This window comes from Drosophila eugracilis, unplaced genomic scaffold (genome assembly GCF_018153835.1).
Source record: "Drosophila eugracilis isolate 14026-0451.02 unplaced genomic scaffold, ASM1815383v1 contig_401, whole genome shotgun sequence".
Lineage (NCBI taxonomy): Eukaryota > Metazoa > Arthropoda > Insecta > Diptera > Drosophilidae > Drosophila > Drosophila eugracilis.
The window spans coordinates 806,654-828,660 of record NW_024573263.1 but is presented as its reverse complement, the minus strand read 5'-3'; the positions used below and the strand labels follow the sequence as shown (position 1 = coordinate 828,660).

General features: G+C 40.5%; 2 protein-coding genes across 2 annotated transcripts; both read right to left on the bottom strand.

Annotated features, from left to right (window-relative positions):
- Window positions 1-1,285: 1,285 nt before the first annotated feature.
- LOC108116924 (vesicle-fusing ATPase 2) lies at window positions 1,286-5,364 on the bottom strand. The gene is made up of 4 exons (XM_017229065.2): window positions 5,190-5,364; window positions 4,765-5,089; window positions 3,214-4,179; window positions 1,286-2,872 (listed from the first exon to the last, which is right to left on the bottom strand). Exons 1-4 carry the CDS (start codon window positions 5,297-5,299, stop codon window positions 2,018-2,020), a joined length of 2,256 nt encoding a protein of 751 aa, XP_017084554.1. The 5' UTR covers window positions 5,300-5,364; the 3' UTR covers window positions 1,286-2,017.
- Window positions 5,365-6,594: 1,230 nt separating this feature from the next.
- LOC108116925 (vesicle-fusing ATPase 2) lies at window positions 6,595-8,048 on the bottom strand. The gene has a single exon (XM_017229066.2). The coding sequence runs from the start codon at window positions 7,918-7,920 to the stop codon at window positions 6,934-6,936; it is 987 nt and encodes a 328-aa protein (XP_017084555.2). The 5' UTR covers window positions 7,921-8,048; the 3' UTR covers window positions 6,595-6,933.
- Window positions 8,049-22,007: the final 13,959 nt, after the last annotated feature.

Genomic DNA, 22,007 nt, shown 5'->3' with positions numbered 1-22,007 from the left:
TGGCTTTGGTTGTTACTAGTGGCTACCACTGACTACCATTGGCTGCTACCCAGGATTCCTCAGACGACGCTGATAAAGCTGGAACTGGACCACTGGACAAATGGGCGTCGAGCGCAATTAGCGCCATATATCAATTACCAAGCAGTGCTCCACTCCACATTACGTATACGCAGACGACGCGCGGCTAAAGTGTTTTCATTATAAATCATTTATTCAAATTGCATATTAGAGCGACTGGTTGTGGTCAGCACCTCAGCACCGCTGCTGCTCCGAGATTGGGTTCCGGCGTCGAGTCTCGTCTCGGCAAAACAGCTGATCGATGGATCGTTAGATCGGGGTAATATATATATATATATATATGTGGTAACGGCGGCCGGCGGTGATAACCATTTGACGCCTCCCAAGCGGACAGCTGTCTCTGTCTGACAGCGATCGAATCGTCAAGCATAAACAATATTCAAATGAATGGGAATTTTCAAAGAATTCAATTTAAGTCGTGCAAAATTGAAGTACCTATAAGTTAAGTATTTGATTGGCACATATATTGCTAATAAAATGAGAAAGCAAACAGTTATAAAATTTAAATAATCACATAACACACATACATTAATATAGGCAAGGAAAAACCTTATAATCTTTTTTTAAAACTCCATTTATTTGTAACTATTAGGTTAAATACATCATTTCTTTTTTTTTTTACTACATCATTGAAATACACAAATTTATCCATAATATTCAAATTACACAGAATCCATACATTCACATACAATTTTTATGGTTTTTGGTGGATTGTGTTCGAAAAAGCTGCGATCGGAGAACACAGTTTGCAGTCTGGACACAAACCCTTACTAGCTAGTTCTGAAACCTAAGGTGATCTCACTTAGGGATGTAAAGAAAATGTATTGACATAATACATGGTTTTAAAAAATGTGTTAAACTTTTCTAATTTGCTTCTATTTTGGATCGGTATCAAAAAACATTTTGTTTTCTTTGGTTCTCTAGAAACTATCAAGTCTCTTCATAGATTGAGCTATTCATTCTACTTTATCTGATTAAAATTGATTTTCTTGCACGAAAACTCCAAAATGCTTTAAAAAACGCTATAAAATACATATTTTTCGTATAAAATTGTCAATGTAAATCTGTGCGTATATATTGTAGAATTCATGGTGGCAATTCTGGATTTATCCTTAGTCGCTAGTGCGAAGTTTACAAGTTCGTTGGTTCCATAAAAAGTTCAAAACTTATAAAATTATCAGCTCATATCTTACAAATTGGTCTTCAGTTACGGGTAAGTTGTGCGCTTTATTTGTATTTTAGTGTTTTTAGTAAAACATAAAAGAAAAAAATTAATGATTAAAAGCGTTAAGATTGCATTCAACAGTGTTAGGATACTCAATATTTTTGACGGCTCTCCAGCTAAAAACCTTCTCTTAATGTTAATCGCAATTTAAAGCTGAAAAAAACATATTTATGAAAGTACACTGCAGGGTGGGTCGATTTGACATTTTTAAATTTGTTGTGTTTCTTAAAAATTGTTGTTGGTCCTTTGTGCAGAATTCAAGTTTATAAAATTAGACACTTCCAGAAAAAGACAATCAAATTTATTGGTTTCATACAATATTTTAGTGAAATTCTGATTCAGTACAACACGTTTGAAACCAATCAATTTAAAAGCTCCTTGGAAGTATAGAATTTGATCCACCTGCATTCTGGCAGATTGGACTCAAAACCATTTTGGAGCTTGATATTCTTAGTAAAGCCAAGTATACAAGTCATTTGTAGTTATGTGATCCTGGAAGCAAGAAGGTTCGTGTTAAAGTAATTATACTGAAGGTTATATTTTTACTTGGTATATAGTGGCGAAAGATCAACGATTCAAAACATAGAAATCTGATCATAAATTCCTTATTAATCAAATCGACCCACCCTAGATGTTTGGAAATGGAATGTAAAATAATTAGAAGGCGTCGTTTAGCTCTACAATGGACAGCCTGAGGTTGACGATGGGCGTTAGCTAGTGCGATCTGGCCACCAAGTCCAGTCCGCCCTCCTCCTCCATTTTGCTGAGGAACTTTATAACCCGCTGGTGGGGTTCCGATTGGCGGATCATGTCGATGAGCGCCAGTAGCTTTTTGATGCCAATGCACACCCGCTTGCCGGCCATATTCCTGGCAATATTCTGCAGCTCCTCGGGACTGAAAAAATCCGAGTCATCCAGCACGGCGAGCACGTGCTCGGGAGTTGAGAGATTGGACACATGCAGCACGGATGTAAAAGCCGGAAGCATTTCCATCTCCTCGAGAACATCTCTCCGGCTGGAAGTGCACAGGATCAGCAGTTTTCGGCCTTTGGGCGGCTGCTTTTTCAGCAGAACCAATAGGGCCTGAAGCGTGAGATTAGAGTACCTGGGTCCGATTGGCCCATAGTCTAGCAATCGCTCCACATTGTCCACCACAATACAGCTCATCGTGGAGCGATAGGCATCGTCGAAGATCTTGCGGATGTGCAGGCACTTAGCGGACTCCGTAAAACCAACCATATCTTCTGGGGAACAGACCTTCACGAAAGGGAAATCGCTCATCTTGGCCAGATTAGCGGCCAGCGCTGACTTGCCAGAGTTCGGAGCTCCCTCGATGAGAACAGACACCAATCCGGAACTCTCTGTGGCCTTTGCCTGTTGAACGGACAGCATTCCATCCTCCAGAATTCCGATAACCGGTGGACCCCAATTAATTATTCCGCGTGCCAATAGATTTTCCAGCATTTCCTGTGCGGCACCAAAAGCTGGCTTGATGTCATTGTCCAAGGCGTGCAGGAAGTCAGCGCGGGTTACTCTCAATTTTTCCATGGCCTCAGGATCCACGTGAACCTATGTTTTTAAATAAGAAATAAGGAATAAAGGTATATAGATATATCCATAATTGTTTTTTTGACAGTTATAATTTTGAGCTGAATGCCCAACCAAACTTCAACCTTTTTTACCATATCCTTATAGGAACCGAACTTATTTAAACGCGACAACCGAAACCGTAAACGAAGAAAACAAACTGAAATATATAAAAAACGCTAGTAAATAACCCGTCTTTTAACTCGAGCAATAGTAATAAAACCTTTTGACGCGTTCGCGAAATATGATTTAAACCGATTTCAAACTTATTATAACCAGCGGTATTTGTGAATCGATAATTTATAAAACTGTACGAGGCCTACCTTGGAATCTGCCTTGATTAGTCGGTTCATTGCCGTGGACTGAGCAGCTCTCACCAATCCCTCCAACTCGGCGCCACTGAAGTTCTTTGTCCTAGCTGCGATCTCGATGTTGTCCACATCATTGGCTATCTTGTTGAAGTCCCGCATTCGTTTGGTATGAATGTTTAGGATCTGGACGCGTCCCTGCTCGTTGGGCAAGCTGATCTCCATTTGAACTTCCAAGCGGCCAGGTCGCAGCAGTGCCTCGTCGATCATGTCCCGCCTGTTGGTCATTCCTATCACTAAAATATTGTTTAACTGCTCCACACCGTCGATCTTGGCTAGTAGTTGATTAACGACCGTGTCGTGGACACCACTGTTGCCAGCAACCGATCCACGAGCCTTGCAAATGGCATCGATCTCATCGAAGATGATGATGTGCAGTCCACTGTTAGGGCCCAAGCGCTTCTCCTCCTCCTCGGCTTCGGCAAATAGTCGCCGGATATTAGCCTCTGATTCTCCCACATACTTATCCAGGATCTGTGGACCATTCACAATCTTGGGTTCGCGGGCATTCAGCATGGTACCTATTTGACGGGCCATCAAAGTTTTACCCGTGCCAGGTGGTCCGTACAAAAGGATACCCTTCACGTGCTTAATGCCCAGCTGTTCGACCAATTCCGGCGGGAAAACGCGAGACGCAAAGGCGCGACGGAATATAGCATTGAACTCCTTGTCTAAGCCACCGATGCCCATCTTACCAAAGTCCCAATCCGGATTTATGATCGATTGGCGCACAATCTTACCCTTGGAGCGACCCTGCAGATTTAGGACGGAATTCTCTGCCTTTTCAAACTGCACGACTGTGTTGCCAAGGATGCGACCAAATCGCACGTTCCGGGTTTTTGGCAGAGAATCTCCAACTGTTCGGGGATCCACCGCTTCCAGGGTTTTCACTGCGAGTCCCAGGAACTTCTTGTCTTTGAACTGAAAGGAAGTTAACAATATATAAGTAAAACATCTGCTTTAACGTAAAAGCTTATAGAAAAAAGATAAACAACTATATAATCTTATATTTTTAAAAGCTTTGCCGGGACCTTTTCTATTTAAAGCTATGGGTGTTAATGGCAGAAAGCTAATTCTTTACTCAACAAAAGCAAAGTGCACATTATAAATATGAGTTCATTCAAGGTAAGTTTATAATTATTGAAAATTACCAAATTACCAAATATGTATATATGTATGCATTTGTAATTTTCATAGGGAATCACCCTAGAAGTTTGAGTCATCGAATCAACAAGGGGTCTTTGTATAAAAATGAATGAGCGAATCTAAGCACAAAACTATGAAATTGAAAAAATAAAAAAAATTACTCATAACTACACCCCCCACTTTCTATCTTGTTTTTACCATATTAAATAAACTGGTGAAATGGCCATAAGTTGGCGCCAAGAAATATCTAATCTTCATAGTAAAAAGAACAAGAATAAGCAATATGAAGCTACCAAGGCTACCTAACCATTCTCCTACTTAGTTCTGTTTCTAAATATTATTGATATTGCAAGTATTTACCTGGAAAACCAGGGTTTGTCCGACGGTCAGAGGCATTCCGGCAAATTGCATGAGGAACTCCTTGGCCATTTCGTCCGAGTCGTAAGGCTCCTGCGTGGTGGTCTTCTTCTGCAGGAAGTCCGTCTCGAAGGACACGAGGGTTATGATATCGGCACTGGCATCGAACCTATAGGGTCGTACATCTATTTCCTGGTTAATAGAGAGTGTGGCCCACTTTCGCTGGACAAGTGAGAATCCGACGTGGCCGGGTGGAAGTTCCGCCCCGCTGGTCTTCTCCAGCGCGAATATATAGTGCAGACCCGGTCCCGGCGAGATGTCCGCATATCTAAAATATATTAATTGGCAAGTAAATGAGAATTGTCCAATTTTTCCATAGACGCCCACGTAGTCGGTGGAAAACAAAAAAAAAAGATAAAAACACTCACTTGACCTCCTCCGTGAAATCGGATCCATTCACAATAGCCTTGTTTGTTAGCGATAGTTCGTCCGTAGGGCATTTGATCGCCTTCATCCGATGGGCCATTTCGTTTGACATTATCGTGGTAATGACTAATATTTTCCAGCTCAATTTGATAAAACAATCTCGAAATTGACTCAGCTCTGCTCAATCTAGTCATCAGCTGATTGATGGTGTGTGTGTATGCACTGTAGGTACGGACAAGAGCTGGCTGTTATGGCACCGTTAAGCGGTAATATGAATTTAAAATACTGGTAAAATATCAGATAAAGGTATAACAACTGGATTCCCTTACAGAGATAAGGTGCCTTAATAATATGGAACTTTAATCCTTTTTTTTAAGTAATATATAACTTAAAATTAAAATAGCAAAAATAATGATCGGACCGGGAAAATGTCATAGTTTGTTGGACTATATTTCGATTCCCAATCGAATAATAATAATAGTTTTTATTAATAAAAATTTCGGCCCAAAAAGTAAATTTTGTATTGAGTTGAAAAGTGTAGATTTCTAGACTCAGGTTTAGGTTTTCTCCTTAGTTGGACGAAACGGACGTTCTATTATCTTTTCTTGTTCCTACTTCGGACTAAGTCATAATATAAAACCAAAAAAAAAATATTCCTCTTTCCTAATTTTTGGTATACCTTGTTCGGTTCGTTATTAAAGTTCCATTCACACTTAAAAATCTTAATTTTTGACCATTTTTAGCAAAAAAAGGAAGATGTTACCCTCTTTAACTAGCTTAAGGCCCGTAGTCGCAATAGTTAATTGTCTTACAATGTTCACCATTCATGGAATGTCATACCGCGTTGAGCCTGTATTCTAATTCTTAACAAATCTGCATTCAAATCTTAATTAGGGTTAACTTGTAATTCGATATTACGGCAAAAGTTATTAAAATCTCGAATTTGTAACATTTTGAAAAAAATATATGATGATAAGTAATGAATAAAATCGGTGAAAAATTAAAATTTAGTTTCGGTTGTTAACAGCACAAAACCGTTGTTCTTTTGACTCTAAGTCTTGTTTTGACTAATTTATAGCATAAAATCTAGAAAATATATTTAAAATTATGAAAGATATTTTTTTAAAAATGTTTTTTTTTTTTTTTTGTTTTTCTTGTTTGGTTTTTTATTTTATTTTTTTTTTAAAAAAAAATATTTTTTTTTTTCCTTTTTATCAAAAAAGGACGATGTTACCCTCTATAACTAGCTTAAGGCCCTTAGTCGCAATAGTTAATTGTCTTAAAATTTTCACCATTCATGGAATGTCATACCGCATTGAGCCTGTATTCTAATTCTTAACAGATCTGCATTCAAACCTGAATTAGGGTTAGGGATAAAAGATACATAAAATAACTGTAAAACATGACGAATTTAAAGATTATATATTTTTATTGTTCCCATTGTATAATAAAACCAAATGGTTAGTAAAACGTTCTTAATAAATATAATGTTATGCCGATCACATTAGCAGGCTGTTCTTTTTGATCTTAAGACCGATACAATAAATGCAAGTGCGTCTTAAATGTATAATGATTATAATATAATAATAACTAGAGTTTGCGTTTGGAAAAGCTGCAAGTACGGAGGTATTATGGAAATAGATTTGATCTGGACCTTCAAACGACTTCGAATGAATACAATATTGCATTTGTGATATTGAAGGTCTTAAGACTTAAGAGGTACTCAAAGCGGAATTAAAGGCGGCCCTACCCCCACCCCATTGCTTCGGCCATTTTCTCCAGGAATTTCAAAGGCCGGCGGTCTGGCTTTAGAGGATTCACCCAGGTTATCAGGTCTAGCAACTGCTTAATGCCCATTGATATGTGATGACCTTTAATGGACACCTCAATTTGCCGCAGCTCATCGGGTTCGAATCGCTTAGAAGCTTTCATTACGGCCATAATGTGGTCAGATGTGGATAGATTGGGCACATGTCGTATCGAGGTAAAAACTGATAGCAGGCCCATATCCTGCAGAACATGGCGGCGATTGGAAGTGCAAAGGATGAGCAGATCGTGACCCCTGGGCGGTTGTTTCCTCAAGACATTCGTCAGCATTTGTAATATCCGTCTGGAGCAGCGTTTCCCTAAAACATCGTAGTCCAGAATGCGCTCCAAGTCATCAAAAATTACGCAGCTACGCGTGGAAACATACGCATCCTTAAGGATATTCCGGATCTTATGGCACTTTTCGTCATCGCTTAGTCCGAGAAAATCCGCCGAAGAAATAAATTTAACAAAGGGATAACGACTTTCAAGAGCCAATTGAGCAGCAACAGTGGTTATCCCAGACTTAGGGGCACCTTCGATCAATTGGCAATCCAAGCCTTTCCTCGGCGTCAAGAGAAACTCATTCAGCTTCTCATAGAACATAAAGCCAAATGACATGACTTGGCGAAGATCCTCCTCTTGCACACCGAATCTAGGTTTAATGGCGTGAAGAGCCAATATAAAATCGATCTGGCTTACTTGCAGACCCTCCGGACACCCAACAACGGTGACTCGGTAAACGGCTCCACTGGCAGCATCACGGACTAGCCGACATAACTCGTCCTCTGTGAAATTTCCGGTCAGATTCGCAATTTTAGCCGGACAAACGTCATCGGCGATCTTGTAGTAAGTTGCCAGTTTCTTAATGCGAGAAACCAGCAATTCCAATCGCTCCTCCTCCGTGGGCAGAGCGATGATAACCATCTTGACCAATATTAGTTATCTTTTTTATTTAAAAATCTAGTTTTTTCAAAACGCTTAACAAATTTTCTACTAATGAAATAGGCAAATTTCTTTCTCACGTTCCCCCGATCAGCTGGTTTAACAGAAAGTGGTTTTTTCGATTAAATAATCGGTTGTGTCCCCTGAGATCGTCAGAAAAATCGAGTTTTTAACATAAGAGAAGCATAAATGTTATTCATTATTCATTAATGTGGTCTGGTTAGTTTTATGACAAATTTTTTTTAACTTAACTTCGCAATTTGAATTTGCCCAGTATACTCAATAAAAAGATATTTACATTGCATTCACTTACTTTGAGGCTTATTTTCCCGCTAAAGTGTTACCATATTGGAAATACTGAATTACCTCTAAAATCTTCTATCTTGGTATTTGTAAATATACTGTCCACTTACTGCAAAATGTGAGTGCGAAATTTAAATCACTTTTCTTTTTGCATTTATTAAGAAAATTATAACGTTACAAGCAATATTTATAATCATTAATTTGTTTAAAATTGTAAATTAAATAAAAAATAAAACTTTTAAAAGTACTAATTGTTAAATATACCAAGAACATCGTAACAATCGATAGTCGATAAGTAATGACTTATGGCCGTTACAACTTGATATTCTTTTTGATTTATGGTTCTTCTTAGTTCCGATCTGTTGGTCGAGACCTAGGCGCATATTACAGAATCCCACTGGTTAATCCCTGTTTTCCAGTTCTTCTACTCAATGACTGTGCAATTATTTTCGATAAGGCATTATTCTTCGTTTCTTTGCCGTTGAGTTGACCTCGCGCCGTTAATCATTGGCATCGATAATTGGATAGTGGATGTCTCTATTCGTTCTGGGTTCTCGCAGAAATTTATAGCGTGCATTATATTCGGACAGTTTAATTGGGTATCGACATTTATTAATTTGTCCGGCCTGCTTTAGTATAATACCGGTAATTTGTTGTCCCATCCGAATTTGACCACTCAAGGCTTTCAACACTCTCCATTCGCTTAGTTTCCCTTTTTTCTGCCCATTTGCATGCCTCAAAAGAAAGAGACTCGCGTCGGCTATGCACATTAATTAGGCCGGTTCATTAGACACATGTCCATCAAAAGTGGCCCAAGTGGTCCAAGCCCAGGTCCAGTTCGTTGTGGTGGACCAAAAGCTAAGATCCAGACTTGACGACTGGGCCGTCGGCAATGGAATATGGTATATATCCCAATCCCCATCCCGAGACCGAACTTGGCTGCCTCTCGTCTCGTGTTGCCTGTTTTATGTAATTAAGCCAGGCGCTCACTATTTAAATTGCTGCCGGGCGGCGAGGGTCGGGATTCAGGCGGTGGATGCACTTAAGAAAAAGGGATTTTAAATTACTAGAAAAAATTCTATTAAGAACAACCCTTTAAGCAATTTAACCCTTTATGTTTTGATTGGAAATATAAAAAATAGATAATATAATTATAAATTATTTATTTTAAGGTAATACATTTTTTAGAGTGCACTCCATATGCGCCTGGGTGTATCACGAATTGGCAATTGAGGGCCAAGTGAATCGGCTTGAAGACCGGGCCTTGGCCAAGTGCAATTTGCGCGCAGGGCAGCAGCCTCCGAGATCGAGATCCGCATCCTCATCCTCGCGAGGAGATCGAGAGTTGTGGATTCGAAGAGGACCGAGACTGGAGACTCGAGACGTTCGCTCGTCAGCGCTTGAGCCAATAATTATGGTTATTAATCGGCCTGGGAATTGGCTGCTAATTTGCAGTTTAGTTACAAATTCTGGCCGCCAGCGTGCAATTACCCGCTTAAATTATAGCCTCAAAATAAACAAAACACCGCAACGCCAACGAGAATCGCTGGACAAGATGGTCAGTTCACTTTAATTCCGAACAGTTCAGCAGCCGGGAAAAGGTCACACCAGTGGTCACACAGGAAAAAATTAATAAATAACAATTTGTAGGTAAAATATGTAATTTACTTTTAAGTGTAAAAAATATGTATAATACAAAAAATATTTCTCTTAAAAAACTTACTCATCACAATTTAAAATATATATTTAACTTCGTAGATGAAGCCTTTAAAGGAAATTCTCAAACGAACAAAGCTTAAACTTTTGAGAATTTCAAATTTTTTCGGTGCAGCGTCCAGGCACATTTAGCCTTATGCGTGTTTGCTTATCACGAGTCTTATCGCCGATTAGGCCGGGTCAATACCGCACATCAGCTAATGATGCTGGTCGGGTTCGGGGCTGCAAGTTCGCCAACTCCTGCAAATCGTAATTAGACGCCAGTTGCGGGGCGTTACTCAATCAAGAGTTGATGGCACAACCCTCTTGCCATCCAGACCAGCGGAACAGCGGAGCATCATCATCATCATTATCATCGGAGGAGCAATGCCGCATGATCAGGCCCAACTACAACATAATTTCCAGACGTCGACGCGTCGCTCATCCAATTTCGGAGGCGCGCTTGCAACACTTTTGGGCCGCCAAATCAAATCGTGTGCTGTTTATTTAAATAACCATAATTTACCGCACCATCGAGGTCTCGTCTTAACCCGCTTTTGCCCCTTTTACTCGATGCTTCTGGGGCTATTTATTAACCCACACACTCTACGGAAACCGAACCGATCTGAACCGAGGCGATCCTTGGCTTTTTATGGTCTGGCACATGATTTTCCCGGGCTCTGAGAACATAAAAATTCAATTTAATATGCTCCCCAAAGAACTTTGTGGATCTCTCCCCTCTGTGTTTCCTCGCTCCCTTCGATTTAGCTGGAAAACGTTTTGTCTTTGACTGGCATTCAATGAATTTGTGTTTACTATCGTGGCCCATATGCAATCAATGCCGGTTATGTCAGCCCATTTAAATTTGTCGTGGGTGTTGGTTTGTGTTACCGTTTTGTCCATAATTATGGTTAAATTTGATTCCAATCTGAATGCATACAATTTCCAATTCAAAACGCTATAAAAATGTTGCATACTTTTTTGAACCTTTTTAAAAAGATTTCCTCGAATTTGGTTTGATTAATAAATTAAACGCATCATTATATATTTATAACATATACGGTATGCACTTCCAATTAGATAATGTTTTGTATGCAATCTATCACGAAAAAACATTTATTTATGATTATAAAACATTTATATAGCTTCCTTTAGTCGTACTCTGAAAATACTTAAGTTCAAGTTTAAGTTAAGAACATTTCAAGTTCGTTTTATATACTATTATCTAATATAATGAAATTTATCCATATTTACATCCTTCACTTGTTTATTATATATCATACCCTTCATATACCGTTTTTGACCAAATGCCAGGACATAACGCGCCCAATGCCATTATAAACAATTTATGATCCCACCGTTGGGAACGTCCGAAAGTGGCCAAGTAAATTGGCCCGGTCGACTGCGTCCGATAATCTGCGAAGATCTTTTGCCTAAGTGGGTATCTAGTTGGATGGTTGGTGGACTCAGCACGTCAAGTTTAGAAAAATGAGCTTGTTAACGCTCCATGATGAGCCCAGTTAGTGTCTAACCCGGAGCCAGATCGATTCGATCCGATCGTTCGCAGATGGAGATGGATGTGAATGTGGAGGCAGAGCAGATCTCTAAGATCTCCCTATGCCTGGATCCTATACAATCGAACCGATTCGATCCGAGACTCATCATTAGGGCCCTGTGTAAAATTACAACACGATAACACGTAATCATTAGCGTGGCTCCGGGACGGTGTGAGCAAACAATTTGAGGGGCAACAAAGTTGAGTTCAGAGCCAGTCCCAAAGCCAGGGGATCCGACTTCAATTTGCAGTTTCATTATCAAACGGCCCAAAGAACATAATTTGACTAAGGCCAAACATTTGGCAACAGCAAAAGCAAACGGCAAACGGCGAGAGACCAATTTGCAGTTCTCGACGGACTGCCAGTGGTAGTCCGTCTATCGATCACGTTTCGAACTGAAAGGCACGACCATGACGACGAAAACCTCGACTCTGCACAGTGGTAAAAGGAATCTCCATAAAATCGTTCATTTTTAAATATTCTAACAATTTAACATAATAAAGTTACTTTTTTTCGACAGAAACAGAGACAGAATTTGTATATAGTTTAAAAGCGTAGAGTACTGTTTCTTCATAAGCAAAATATAGTTTTGCACATGAGAATATCAAGTCTTGAAAATGTATACATTTTTAAACTTACTTCATTAAAAAACATCTAAATATTTATTACTATCTTACTAACCAGTGTGCGATGCGTCTTCGTCGATAATGCGGCGCTTTGCAGTTGCAGTTGTAAAGTTTGCCCAAGATGCGGGTGTTGCGGGGGCTGGCTGACAATTTAGAACTTTTATGCAATTAATTGCAACAGTTTTGTGGCAGGAATGTGCCTCAGAGGCTTCACTTCCCTTCGTCTCCTACCCGTTTCGCAACTATTCCTAACTCCATTCTGAACCGTTGCTGCTGCCGTTCTAACCACTTTTGGGCCGTTAATTTAAAAATTGTGCTCACGTTCTGGCAATTTGCTGACCACCCACATGCAAATCCAACGCCAAACCGAACCACTATATATCTTCGATCCTTCTCGGGGGGTTTTCTTATACAACAAGAACGCGATTCGCAGAAAATTAGCAGCCCGACAGCGAGTGAGCGCAATGCAATTTGCAACGAGCATTTGATTTGATTTGATTCAAGTTGAGTTTGAGTTTGAGGGTTGAGTTTACGGGTTTCCGAGTCTCAGAGTTTCGAAGTTTGTATTGGGTCTGCTGTTTGTCTAATTTGACACTTGGGGCTGTTGTGCAATTGGGCTTATAAGTAGGTGGGTAGAACATACCTCTACCAATATCAATATGTGGGTGCGGGGCTTTGTTAGCATTTGGTTAGCATACTCAAAGATTGGCTCTGGCAATGGGTGCTAATGCTGGGTTTTGTCTCGAATTGCCTATCTTGTGTGTATGATTGAATCAACTTGTTGGAGGGAATTATGAGTGGCTTGATCTCTGATTGTTTGGCAGCTCCGGCAGTTCGGCAGCCTAATCTCAAGATTGTTGGTTGAAAGCTTGTTAGCTAAAATGCCAACTGGCTAATTATTTTTAATGAGCTACATTATAATAAAGGTAAGAGGTTAATAAAAAACAATAAACTTATGCCGTGCTCTTTATAAGTTGCAAAACTGAAGCTGAAGGCACATTTGTATGTTTGCTTAAAAGTATAATGGATTCTTAATATTTTTGGTCTACAATTATTAAAACGAATTCTTAAGAACCTAAAATGCCAGTCCTAAAAAAATTAACCAAAGAACAAACTAAAGAGTCGAAAACTATTCAGATTCCTATTCAGAATGATTTCCATAGCCCAGTCAAAGTCACAGTCGTAGTCAAAAGAGCGACAACAGCAACACGAGCAACAGCCTCACCAACATTTACGATTGCTGGCGTGGCTTCCTTGTATGGGCTGTCAAAGCTGGTCGGAGTTAAGAGTCCAGCAGTTTTGGAGAAGACATCCACATGCAGCGAGGAGAGTCACCTGGAAGAGTTGGTCAGTCTGGACCAGCCACTCCATTCCGAGTCAATATATATTCCAAAAGGAATTCCGCAAATAATTGCAGAGCGGCCAAAACTTATGGCGATTGTTTGGACGGACGGTCAAGTTAGGATCACTCAAAGAAAATGTTGGTATTGTATTAAAAACCTAAAAATTGTTATTTTAAGAAATCGTGAGAATAACTGAAAAACTGTTTAACTAAAGCTAAAGCTGGATTTTCAAATTTAGAGACATGGCTATAAATCTAAACAAAATCTTTAATAATCGTTTTTCACTGTGTATACCGGCCTATCCAGCGGGGCGGTACACGTCGCATACATCACGTGCAGGCAGCAGCCGCGAACAAAAACAATGCTGGCAAAAAAGCAGAAAAAACGGCAAACATTTCGAATGCAAATAAAAAGTCGCGCCAATAAACTAGACTTCTCGACGGCGGCGCAGACTCAGACAATGGCAATGCAACTGGGACTGGAAGTAAGGATTGTAGAGGGTTCCAGAGAGCTGGAACTGGGGGGACCTGGCCACCGACCCTGCAAATCCACGACGTCATGATGTCTCGCTGGGATTTGGATTTCAGTCGGATCGCACTACACCTCCCTTCTGGAGTCTTCTCGATCACAAAATTGCATACAAATCGGTTGTTTGGTAAATTTAACATAAGCGCGTCAGTAGCGCCTCTGGTCCGTGTCCGTTTTTTTTTTTTAGTTTCTGTTTCTGTGTCTGTGTGGCTCTCTGAGGCGAGCTTGGAATAATTTAAGGAGGCCCACAACCAAACAATCACTCGATGGCACAGTGGTTCCAGATGAGCAGGATTAAATGGTAGATAGTCTATCCGAAATATCATTTTTTCCTAATTAAAGATATAGTTTTCTGACTAAAAGTACTTTTATTCCAGAAGTTTAATTTCCTCAAATTTGTTTTATAAATAAAAATATTTTTATTACTTTAAGCCACTGTGCTGTGGGTCTTGGGCTTATCTTGTTAAGACTGGCTGACTGGCCGCTCCTGTCCTGTCGTGTAGGCATCATGTAAAACGCATTCACCTGGCCCCCCCTCACCCACACCACAGTCCTTGTTCGAATATTCGACGCATCCACGTCGCCGCGCCTGTTGATCAGTGTCGTGGTCGTCTTGGCTGTGGCTTTTGCTGTTGCTGTTGCTGATGTTGCTGCCGTGTTGTTTCTGTTGCCGCCGTCCATTTGAGTCAGGCGTTTGGGCGCTGCAATTTGTTTGAGTTACGGCGCTTGTAAGCACACTTTAAGGATCCATTGTATTCCAATCAATAAGCCGGGCATGACAATGAGACAGAGCAGAGACCAGGGCTTGGAACTCTCAGACCCCGGCTACCTACCATTGAATGTCACAAATGTGTGTTCTTTTCCCTCGATTCTTTCGTTGAGTGGAGCGCCGTTTGTCGCCGCCTTTTAGGTCCTTTGGGTGTTATGCGAGCACTTCGATTTTGGCATTCATTCATCCGGAGTGTGTGGAATTCTCTGGACCAAAAATTTGTTTTATTTTATTGGTTACTGGACAATAATAGTAAAGAATTGGCTTTTGGAAATAATGAAATAGAGTTGAGTTTCAAGCTTCACCAATTTATTTAATCCTAAAGTTTTATTAATTTCAAACCTTGTTAATCTAAACTTTGTTTAACGAAGATTACAATGCTAATCCTCACAGAACTAATTCAAAGAGGATAGTTTCCCCCAAACCACTTTTCCATTTGCAATTCAAATGCGTTGATGTGATAGTCACATCGACTTCCTTGATCGATTCAGTGATTAACTGGTTTTGCATTTCCCAGATACCCGATACCCAGGGCATTAGCAACACCATTGTGGCAGCGCCGATTGCCACCTCAGCAATCACTCCGAGCCCGGCCAATTGACTTCCAATTAAATGTGTCAAACGACACAGGCCGTTAACACGCCAACTCCATGGTTGAGTTGACTAGCTTGTAAGATCATGCTAGTCGATTGATGGTTCTTGGCCTGAATTTCATTAGCATATCATCTGAGCTTAGGCCTGCAGAAAAAAGAAGCTGCTGCAACAAAGACCACAATCAGGGCCAAATTTATGTGCAGCTAGAAGAGCTTTGCAAGGAACTTTCGGAAAAATCAGTGTTAACTTTAGAAAACCAAACTCGACTCTCTGAGCCATAACTTTCCCTTTAAATTCCTTATTTAGTTTAAAAAAATGGCTTTATGATATTATTATATTTTAACAAATTGTATGAAATGGATATATTTAAATCAGAATCCCTTTTTCTCAGTGCAGCCAGGCAGTTGTAGGGATTAACGAGGATTAGTAGCCTTGGCAACCGCGCACAATTGGCCAGCTCGACCCGGCTGACGAACTGACCGACTCGTTGACTGACTGCTCGACGGAATGACTGACTGACTGATAGAAGGACAGATGGAGGAATACCCACGGAAGAGCTAGGCTCAACATCAACTTCAGCTGATGGCATTTACGATAAATTTACGCAAGTCATTTGACAACGCTGCAACTGCTGCATCATTATGCTGCATGGGCCGAATGCCAGGCTAAAATATGCACAAATATGCAAAGCAGCTACTGATGATTGTCGAAAGTTGTTAGCAGAGGAGCAGTAACAGCAGGAGCAGCAGCAACAAAACAAACAAAATGTCGCACATTAAGCGGCTGAACATATCTCAGATGTCACGTATACGTCATGTTGGCCGCTCTGCTGACGAGGCAGCGGCAATTAATTAATCCTGCACTCCAACTCCATCGCCACGGCTAACTAACTAGACAGCGACTAGCAGGTTGCCGGGCCCTGAGCTTCAGTCTGAGTCCAGGCCCACATCTTCATTCAGATCCCGGCAGTTTGCCTCATTCATGACTCTCTCTCTCTCTATCTCTCCTGGCTGGCATATTAAAACGTGTCTAGGAACAGGTGAAGATGTTCACATAAATTACCACCTCTTCATTAGTCTGGCATACGGAGAGCTTAGAACGGTGGGGCAAAGGTCAAGTAAAGTGTTTGTACTGGGAAAAGTGTGTCTTACGCGAATAACTTTTTATAAGCTATTTTAGTTGTTGTATGAAAAGATATTGAATCCGAAAATAAAGTTTTTCCAAATATAAATATTCTATTAAAGGTAATTTTTAAGCAGTTTTTAATATATTACACTATCACCTCGAACTTAACGTAACTCCTTAACCACTGTGCGCCTCTCAGAGCGGGCTTAATGAAATTTAATTTCTTGTTAGCCGCAGCTAACTGCAACTGCATCGCGATAAGACCTGCGTGCCTGACCCCATAAGCCGAGATCCCCGAGCTGGAGCTGGAGTCTGGAGCCATTGAGCCATGGAGCCATCGAGCCAGCTCGTTTCCTGTGACACAGTTCTGGCAATTAGTCATGGGAATCACGTATACGCCCTGCGTGTCTGGCAGCCATTTTATGGCAAAAGGCCTCAACGTCAACGCTGGGCTTTTGTAATTTTAATTACTTCCCCTTGATGGCTGGCTGAGTTATTGGCCAAGTAGTGGGAGTTTGGGTGTGGGTGTCGCTGAAGGACCTGCTCCTCCGGCGAAGTGACGGCTCGCCAGATTGTTTTACAACATAATTAAGCAGCATTGTTGTTGGCCTCGGCGTTGGGAATTATGAAGTGCAGTCAAGTGCATGTAGTACGATATATATATATATTTTTTTTAGTCCTTTTTTGTTATCCGCGATAGGGGCAGGCATAAAAAACGTCACTCAGCAACGCCCCTGTCATTGTGCTAAGTTTTCTTTGCCAGGAGGTGAGAACCGAGCGGACCATGTTGCCTTGCCTGGCTTGCAACTTTATTTCCATGCCCCGGGCATTCGAGAACAACAACAGAAAGAGCAGCAGAACAAAAACAACAAGCAACATACAACAGCGACAACTGCTGCAAGTCAACAACAATTCGATACACACTTGCCACTTGCCGTTCTGGCCAAGAGTCCCAGCCACTTGGCCACTTGGCGACTGCCTGGTGTGAAAGCGTGTTGCCATCCTCCGATCCAGATTTCGATTCCATTCGACATTTACAGCACTGCAAGAAATTAGATATAAAACTTATGGATTCTTTTCTTTAACAATATTCATCGAACTTACTAATTTGAAATTTTCTTTGAAAGAATCCTTTTAATATTCTTGAAAATATGTAAGTTAAGTCATATTTATATGAAAATTTAAATAAATACTTAATATATTTTCACTTTTTCTGAATGGATTAAAGTTCTAACTAGTTTTCTTCGAGTGCCAGCAATTCGCTTGCATTTGGAGATGGGTCTCGGACTCGGGCCTGGTTTCGGGTCTGTCTGGATTCTGTCCGTCTGCTAAAGCGTTCAGCATCGATTCGTTATGATTGCATGTTAAATGGCTCCCGCTGAGTTATTACGAGACAAAATCCTTATTTATCGCTTTCTGATTTATTTGTAAACGATTTTCATGCCCATCGCCCATGGATGTGGCTGTGGCTGAGGATGGGCAACAGGACTTGCAGTTGGACTTTGGCTGGCATCTTGATGGGCTGGCCAGGTTGTTTGCTCAGCAGCAGAATCTCTCTTCTTGCCAATTTTTTTTACTGATTTCAACGCCTTGTTTTATGGCCAGCAAAGGGTTCTCCATGTTCACCTCCTCCGCCGCCCCTCGCACTTTTATTACTTCTTGTGTGCGTTTCTTATCTCTTTCGAAATTGTTGCTGCTTACTTAATTTTGACATATTTATTTTTATTATGTGCTGGATACTGGTAGTGGGAGTGGATTTTACTCCTCCTCCCCCTTGATCCCCTGCACCCACACTAGTGATTTGAGTGGGATTGTGCGGGTCAAGTTGGGGTCAGTTTGGTTATTTGCTTTGCAGGCATTGAAAGTGTTTCTTCTTTACTTCTGCAATTTAAGCAATCGGTGTGGGAAATTCATTAGGAATTTACATCGTTTAGGTCAGGTTGAAAGACAATGTTATTTTTAAAGGTATATCAGTAAGCCTTATAGTTAACTTACTTTCTTACTTATAGTTACGTTTCTTTATGTACAAATTAATACTTCATTTCAAGTTGGTAACCCATTCCTTGAGCACTTAAAATATTTCCCCAATAATTCCGAAACTGCCATAAATGTCCCTGATCTTTAACTGGGCATTCCATAAACCAGTGTCACTCAATTGGCCAATTTCTTGACACTTTCAATTCGCTGGACACCAAAACACAAGACCAATTTCTCAGTTATGCCCGAAGAATGCAGAATGCAGAAAGCAGAAAGCAGAAGACTGAAAAATAACCAAAGACAGAGAAATGGTCGACGCCTTCTGTTAACAACCGAAACGAAAGAGCCGAACATGGCTTATTAAAACGCAAAACGGCTTTTTACGATGGCAATAAATTGGTGCCGGCTATATGGAACTGATTCTGAACCTGAATCTGAACCTGAAGCGATTCCGCGGCGATCGGTGTTGGGGCTGGGAAAGGGGTATGCAAAGCTAAGAAGGAGCTGGCAAGCTGGCATCCAGAGAGGCCAGCGTTTATGGCTTAAATTAATAAAATAAGCTTTGTCAGACAATTTACAACGCGTCTTCAGCGAGCAGATTACGAGCACGCGGACACGATCCAACTGCCAGCAAGAAGGCAAAAAGCAGCAGCATCATCAGCAGCGGACTAAGAAACAAACAACAACACGGCAGCAGCGAAGGCAGCAAAAATCAGCGGGGATACTAACAAGGAAGGTGATTAAGTTATAGAAACCGAACTATAAGATACTCTTTTAAAGGAATTAACTAATATTTAGTACTGTTTAGATTTAATCATCATTAAAGGTTAGAAGAATTGCAAAGTTATAGAAGAAAGAATGTATGTACAATATTTTATAAACAAATATCAAAATGGGTTGTGACTAAATCCATCTGATATTTTGTTTTCTAAGGCCGTTTAAGAGAAATGTTATGATTTTTTAGAGGTAATCATTCATATAAAAAGTTTCTTCTTTGAATGGTAAAAATACTTTCTTTAAGGGTATTAAAACCAAGCAGAGGAAAACCAACGGCGACATTGAATGTTGCCTGGCTGTCTGCCTGGACTTTGGTTATTTTAGAGACAGAGAGAGAGAGAGAGAGAGAGGGAGATCGGAGGACACAGGTCGCAAGAGAAGGCGGTGGAGGAGGAGGAGACCGAGGTTGCAAGATGGGGAAATGGAAATGGAAATGGAGGGGGTGTCTGGAGAGTTGCGGTGTTTGTTCGTTAATTAGTGAACATATTTCGTATAATCGGTGTCATATTAGTTATAAATTGGATAAAGCGCAAAACGACAACTTAATTAATTTTAAATTCCAATTTATAAACAAGAAATGCAAAAGTTGTTGTCCGTGTTCGGTGCTCGGTGTTGTTGGTGTTGACGATGGTGCCGCATTGATAACGATTATGGACCCAGTCGTGTTTGCTAATCATGTCCGTGGCATAGAACTAAGCCGATCCCCCGCGATTGCCCATCGTTATTCTTGCATTCCTGCCACAGCTTCATTTAAATTTCCCTCCTCCTGCATTGCTCCGTTGCTCTTACCTTTTCGTTCCGAGTTCCGAGTTCCAAGAATCCGAGGACCGACCGGCTCGTTGGACCAACAATATTCGATTAGGTCGCCAGGCAGTGGCGACGGCAGCGGCGGTGGAGGCCGTGTCTGCCTCGGCCGTTGATATATTGCCAACGATCATCAGCGATCATCATTTTGTTTTGAGCAGATTGCATTTCGTTCGCTGGGAACGGAACAGATCGGACCGGCGGAGCCCCGACCTGGCGAGGATGCCGCGAAATTACCTTATAACTTAATTCATTAATAAATTTATGAATTGATCGTTGTAAATTGCTGGCCAAATTTATGGGCCCACAGTTCTCTGTCATTGAAATGGTTTATTTAACCAGGTCTTGGCTTAGCTAAGTTGGTTTTGCACGGAAAGAAATAGGGTTTAAAAATCTTATTAATTCAGAAATAAAAGGAACAAACGAAAGTATGTTAAGTTATTCTAAAGTGAAGTTCAAAGTGAAGTTATATCACTAACAAGGTATTTCATATATAACTTTTCTCAACTTTGTTAAAGTATTTTCTCACAGTGTTTGACCTCTTCTTGTGGCCCATTTGTCCCAACCAATTCAAATGCCAAAATGCCTCTCCAAAGAGTCTGTAATTAATGTGGTATTCCGACCTAAAGACGATTTGACTAATTTATTTTGATAAATTTCAATTATTAAGCCATCATTATCATGCCCTAGGCCTTCGCCTGTGGGCAGATCGAACAAAGATTGCCCTCTGAATGAGTCCGAACACTTCTTATTCACCTCGTCCATGAATGAACACGAGTTTCACTTCCTCCTTGGGGCCTATGACTGAATCAACATCTATAGGGGACATCGAGACACAACGACACTCTATAAAGACACTTTGCCAATCGCTGAGCGCTTTTAAAATATTTTCCAAACCGTTGGGGATATCAATCAATATTTTTGTGTATTTCTCTTTTTTTCTGTTAAACGAAAAAGATCATAAAAAAGGGGAAACAATAATACTAAGGATAGGGGAATGAGTAACAATGTCACCTTTGACAAGGGTTTTGGATGAATGAAATGAGCTTTGTCGTCTCAGCCCGATCATTGATTAATGCGTTGATTTTCGGGGATTATTATTCCAGAAATATGTAAGTCGTTGATACAAACACTTCTGTACTTCGACACAGGTAGCCCTTGGAGAAATTAGTAATGGTAATAAAAATAACAAATTAAATATTAAATATAGATTTCTTACTGAATTAAGTTATTTAGTTTTTAAGTTTATCTCCATTATTTCTCATATTTGGTAGCCTTTAAAGACCTATAAAAATGATTTACTTGAAGAATATATGCATTTTCCTGTATTTATTGGAATATATTTTAAAATTTCATTGAAATTTTCCATCTTTTTAACTTGGTTTACCCCATAAACCCTGCCATCTCCCTTGGTTTGTGATAAAGTGAAGACTCGAAGCGCTGACAGCTCGGGATTCTCAGCATCCAGCTTGCCGCATTAATTTTGCTAATCCTGCCCGAGACGATGATGATGGGGCTGACGATGATGATGGGAGGACAGTAAGACAGGAGGACAGGAGAACAGGAGAACAGGAGATAAAGACAGGTCAGCAGCAACAGAATCAGTGGCCATGCCGACTGATTTTATATGGTTATAATTCTTGCTTTTGACAGCAACAAGCCTCGTTTGTCGTTCTGCAGAGTGTTGAAGCTGACCATTCCCATTCCCATTCCCATTCCCAATCTCGATCCCGATCCTCATCCTCATCCTCATTCCCGAGGAATGTCAAATTAACACACAATGCGCCAGCTAATACATTAAACAATATGAAGGGGCAAAAAAAAAAAGGAGAAGAGATATCGCTTAGCCATCGGATCTGCGCTTTCCCAGAAGTTATAGACACACGGATACATTTGGTTCGGGGCCAAGTCGTAAATAATATCGATCTTGTAAGTAGCTGCCAACATTTAAGAACAATTCTGTTAATCACTT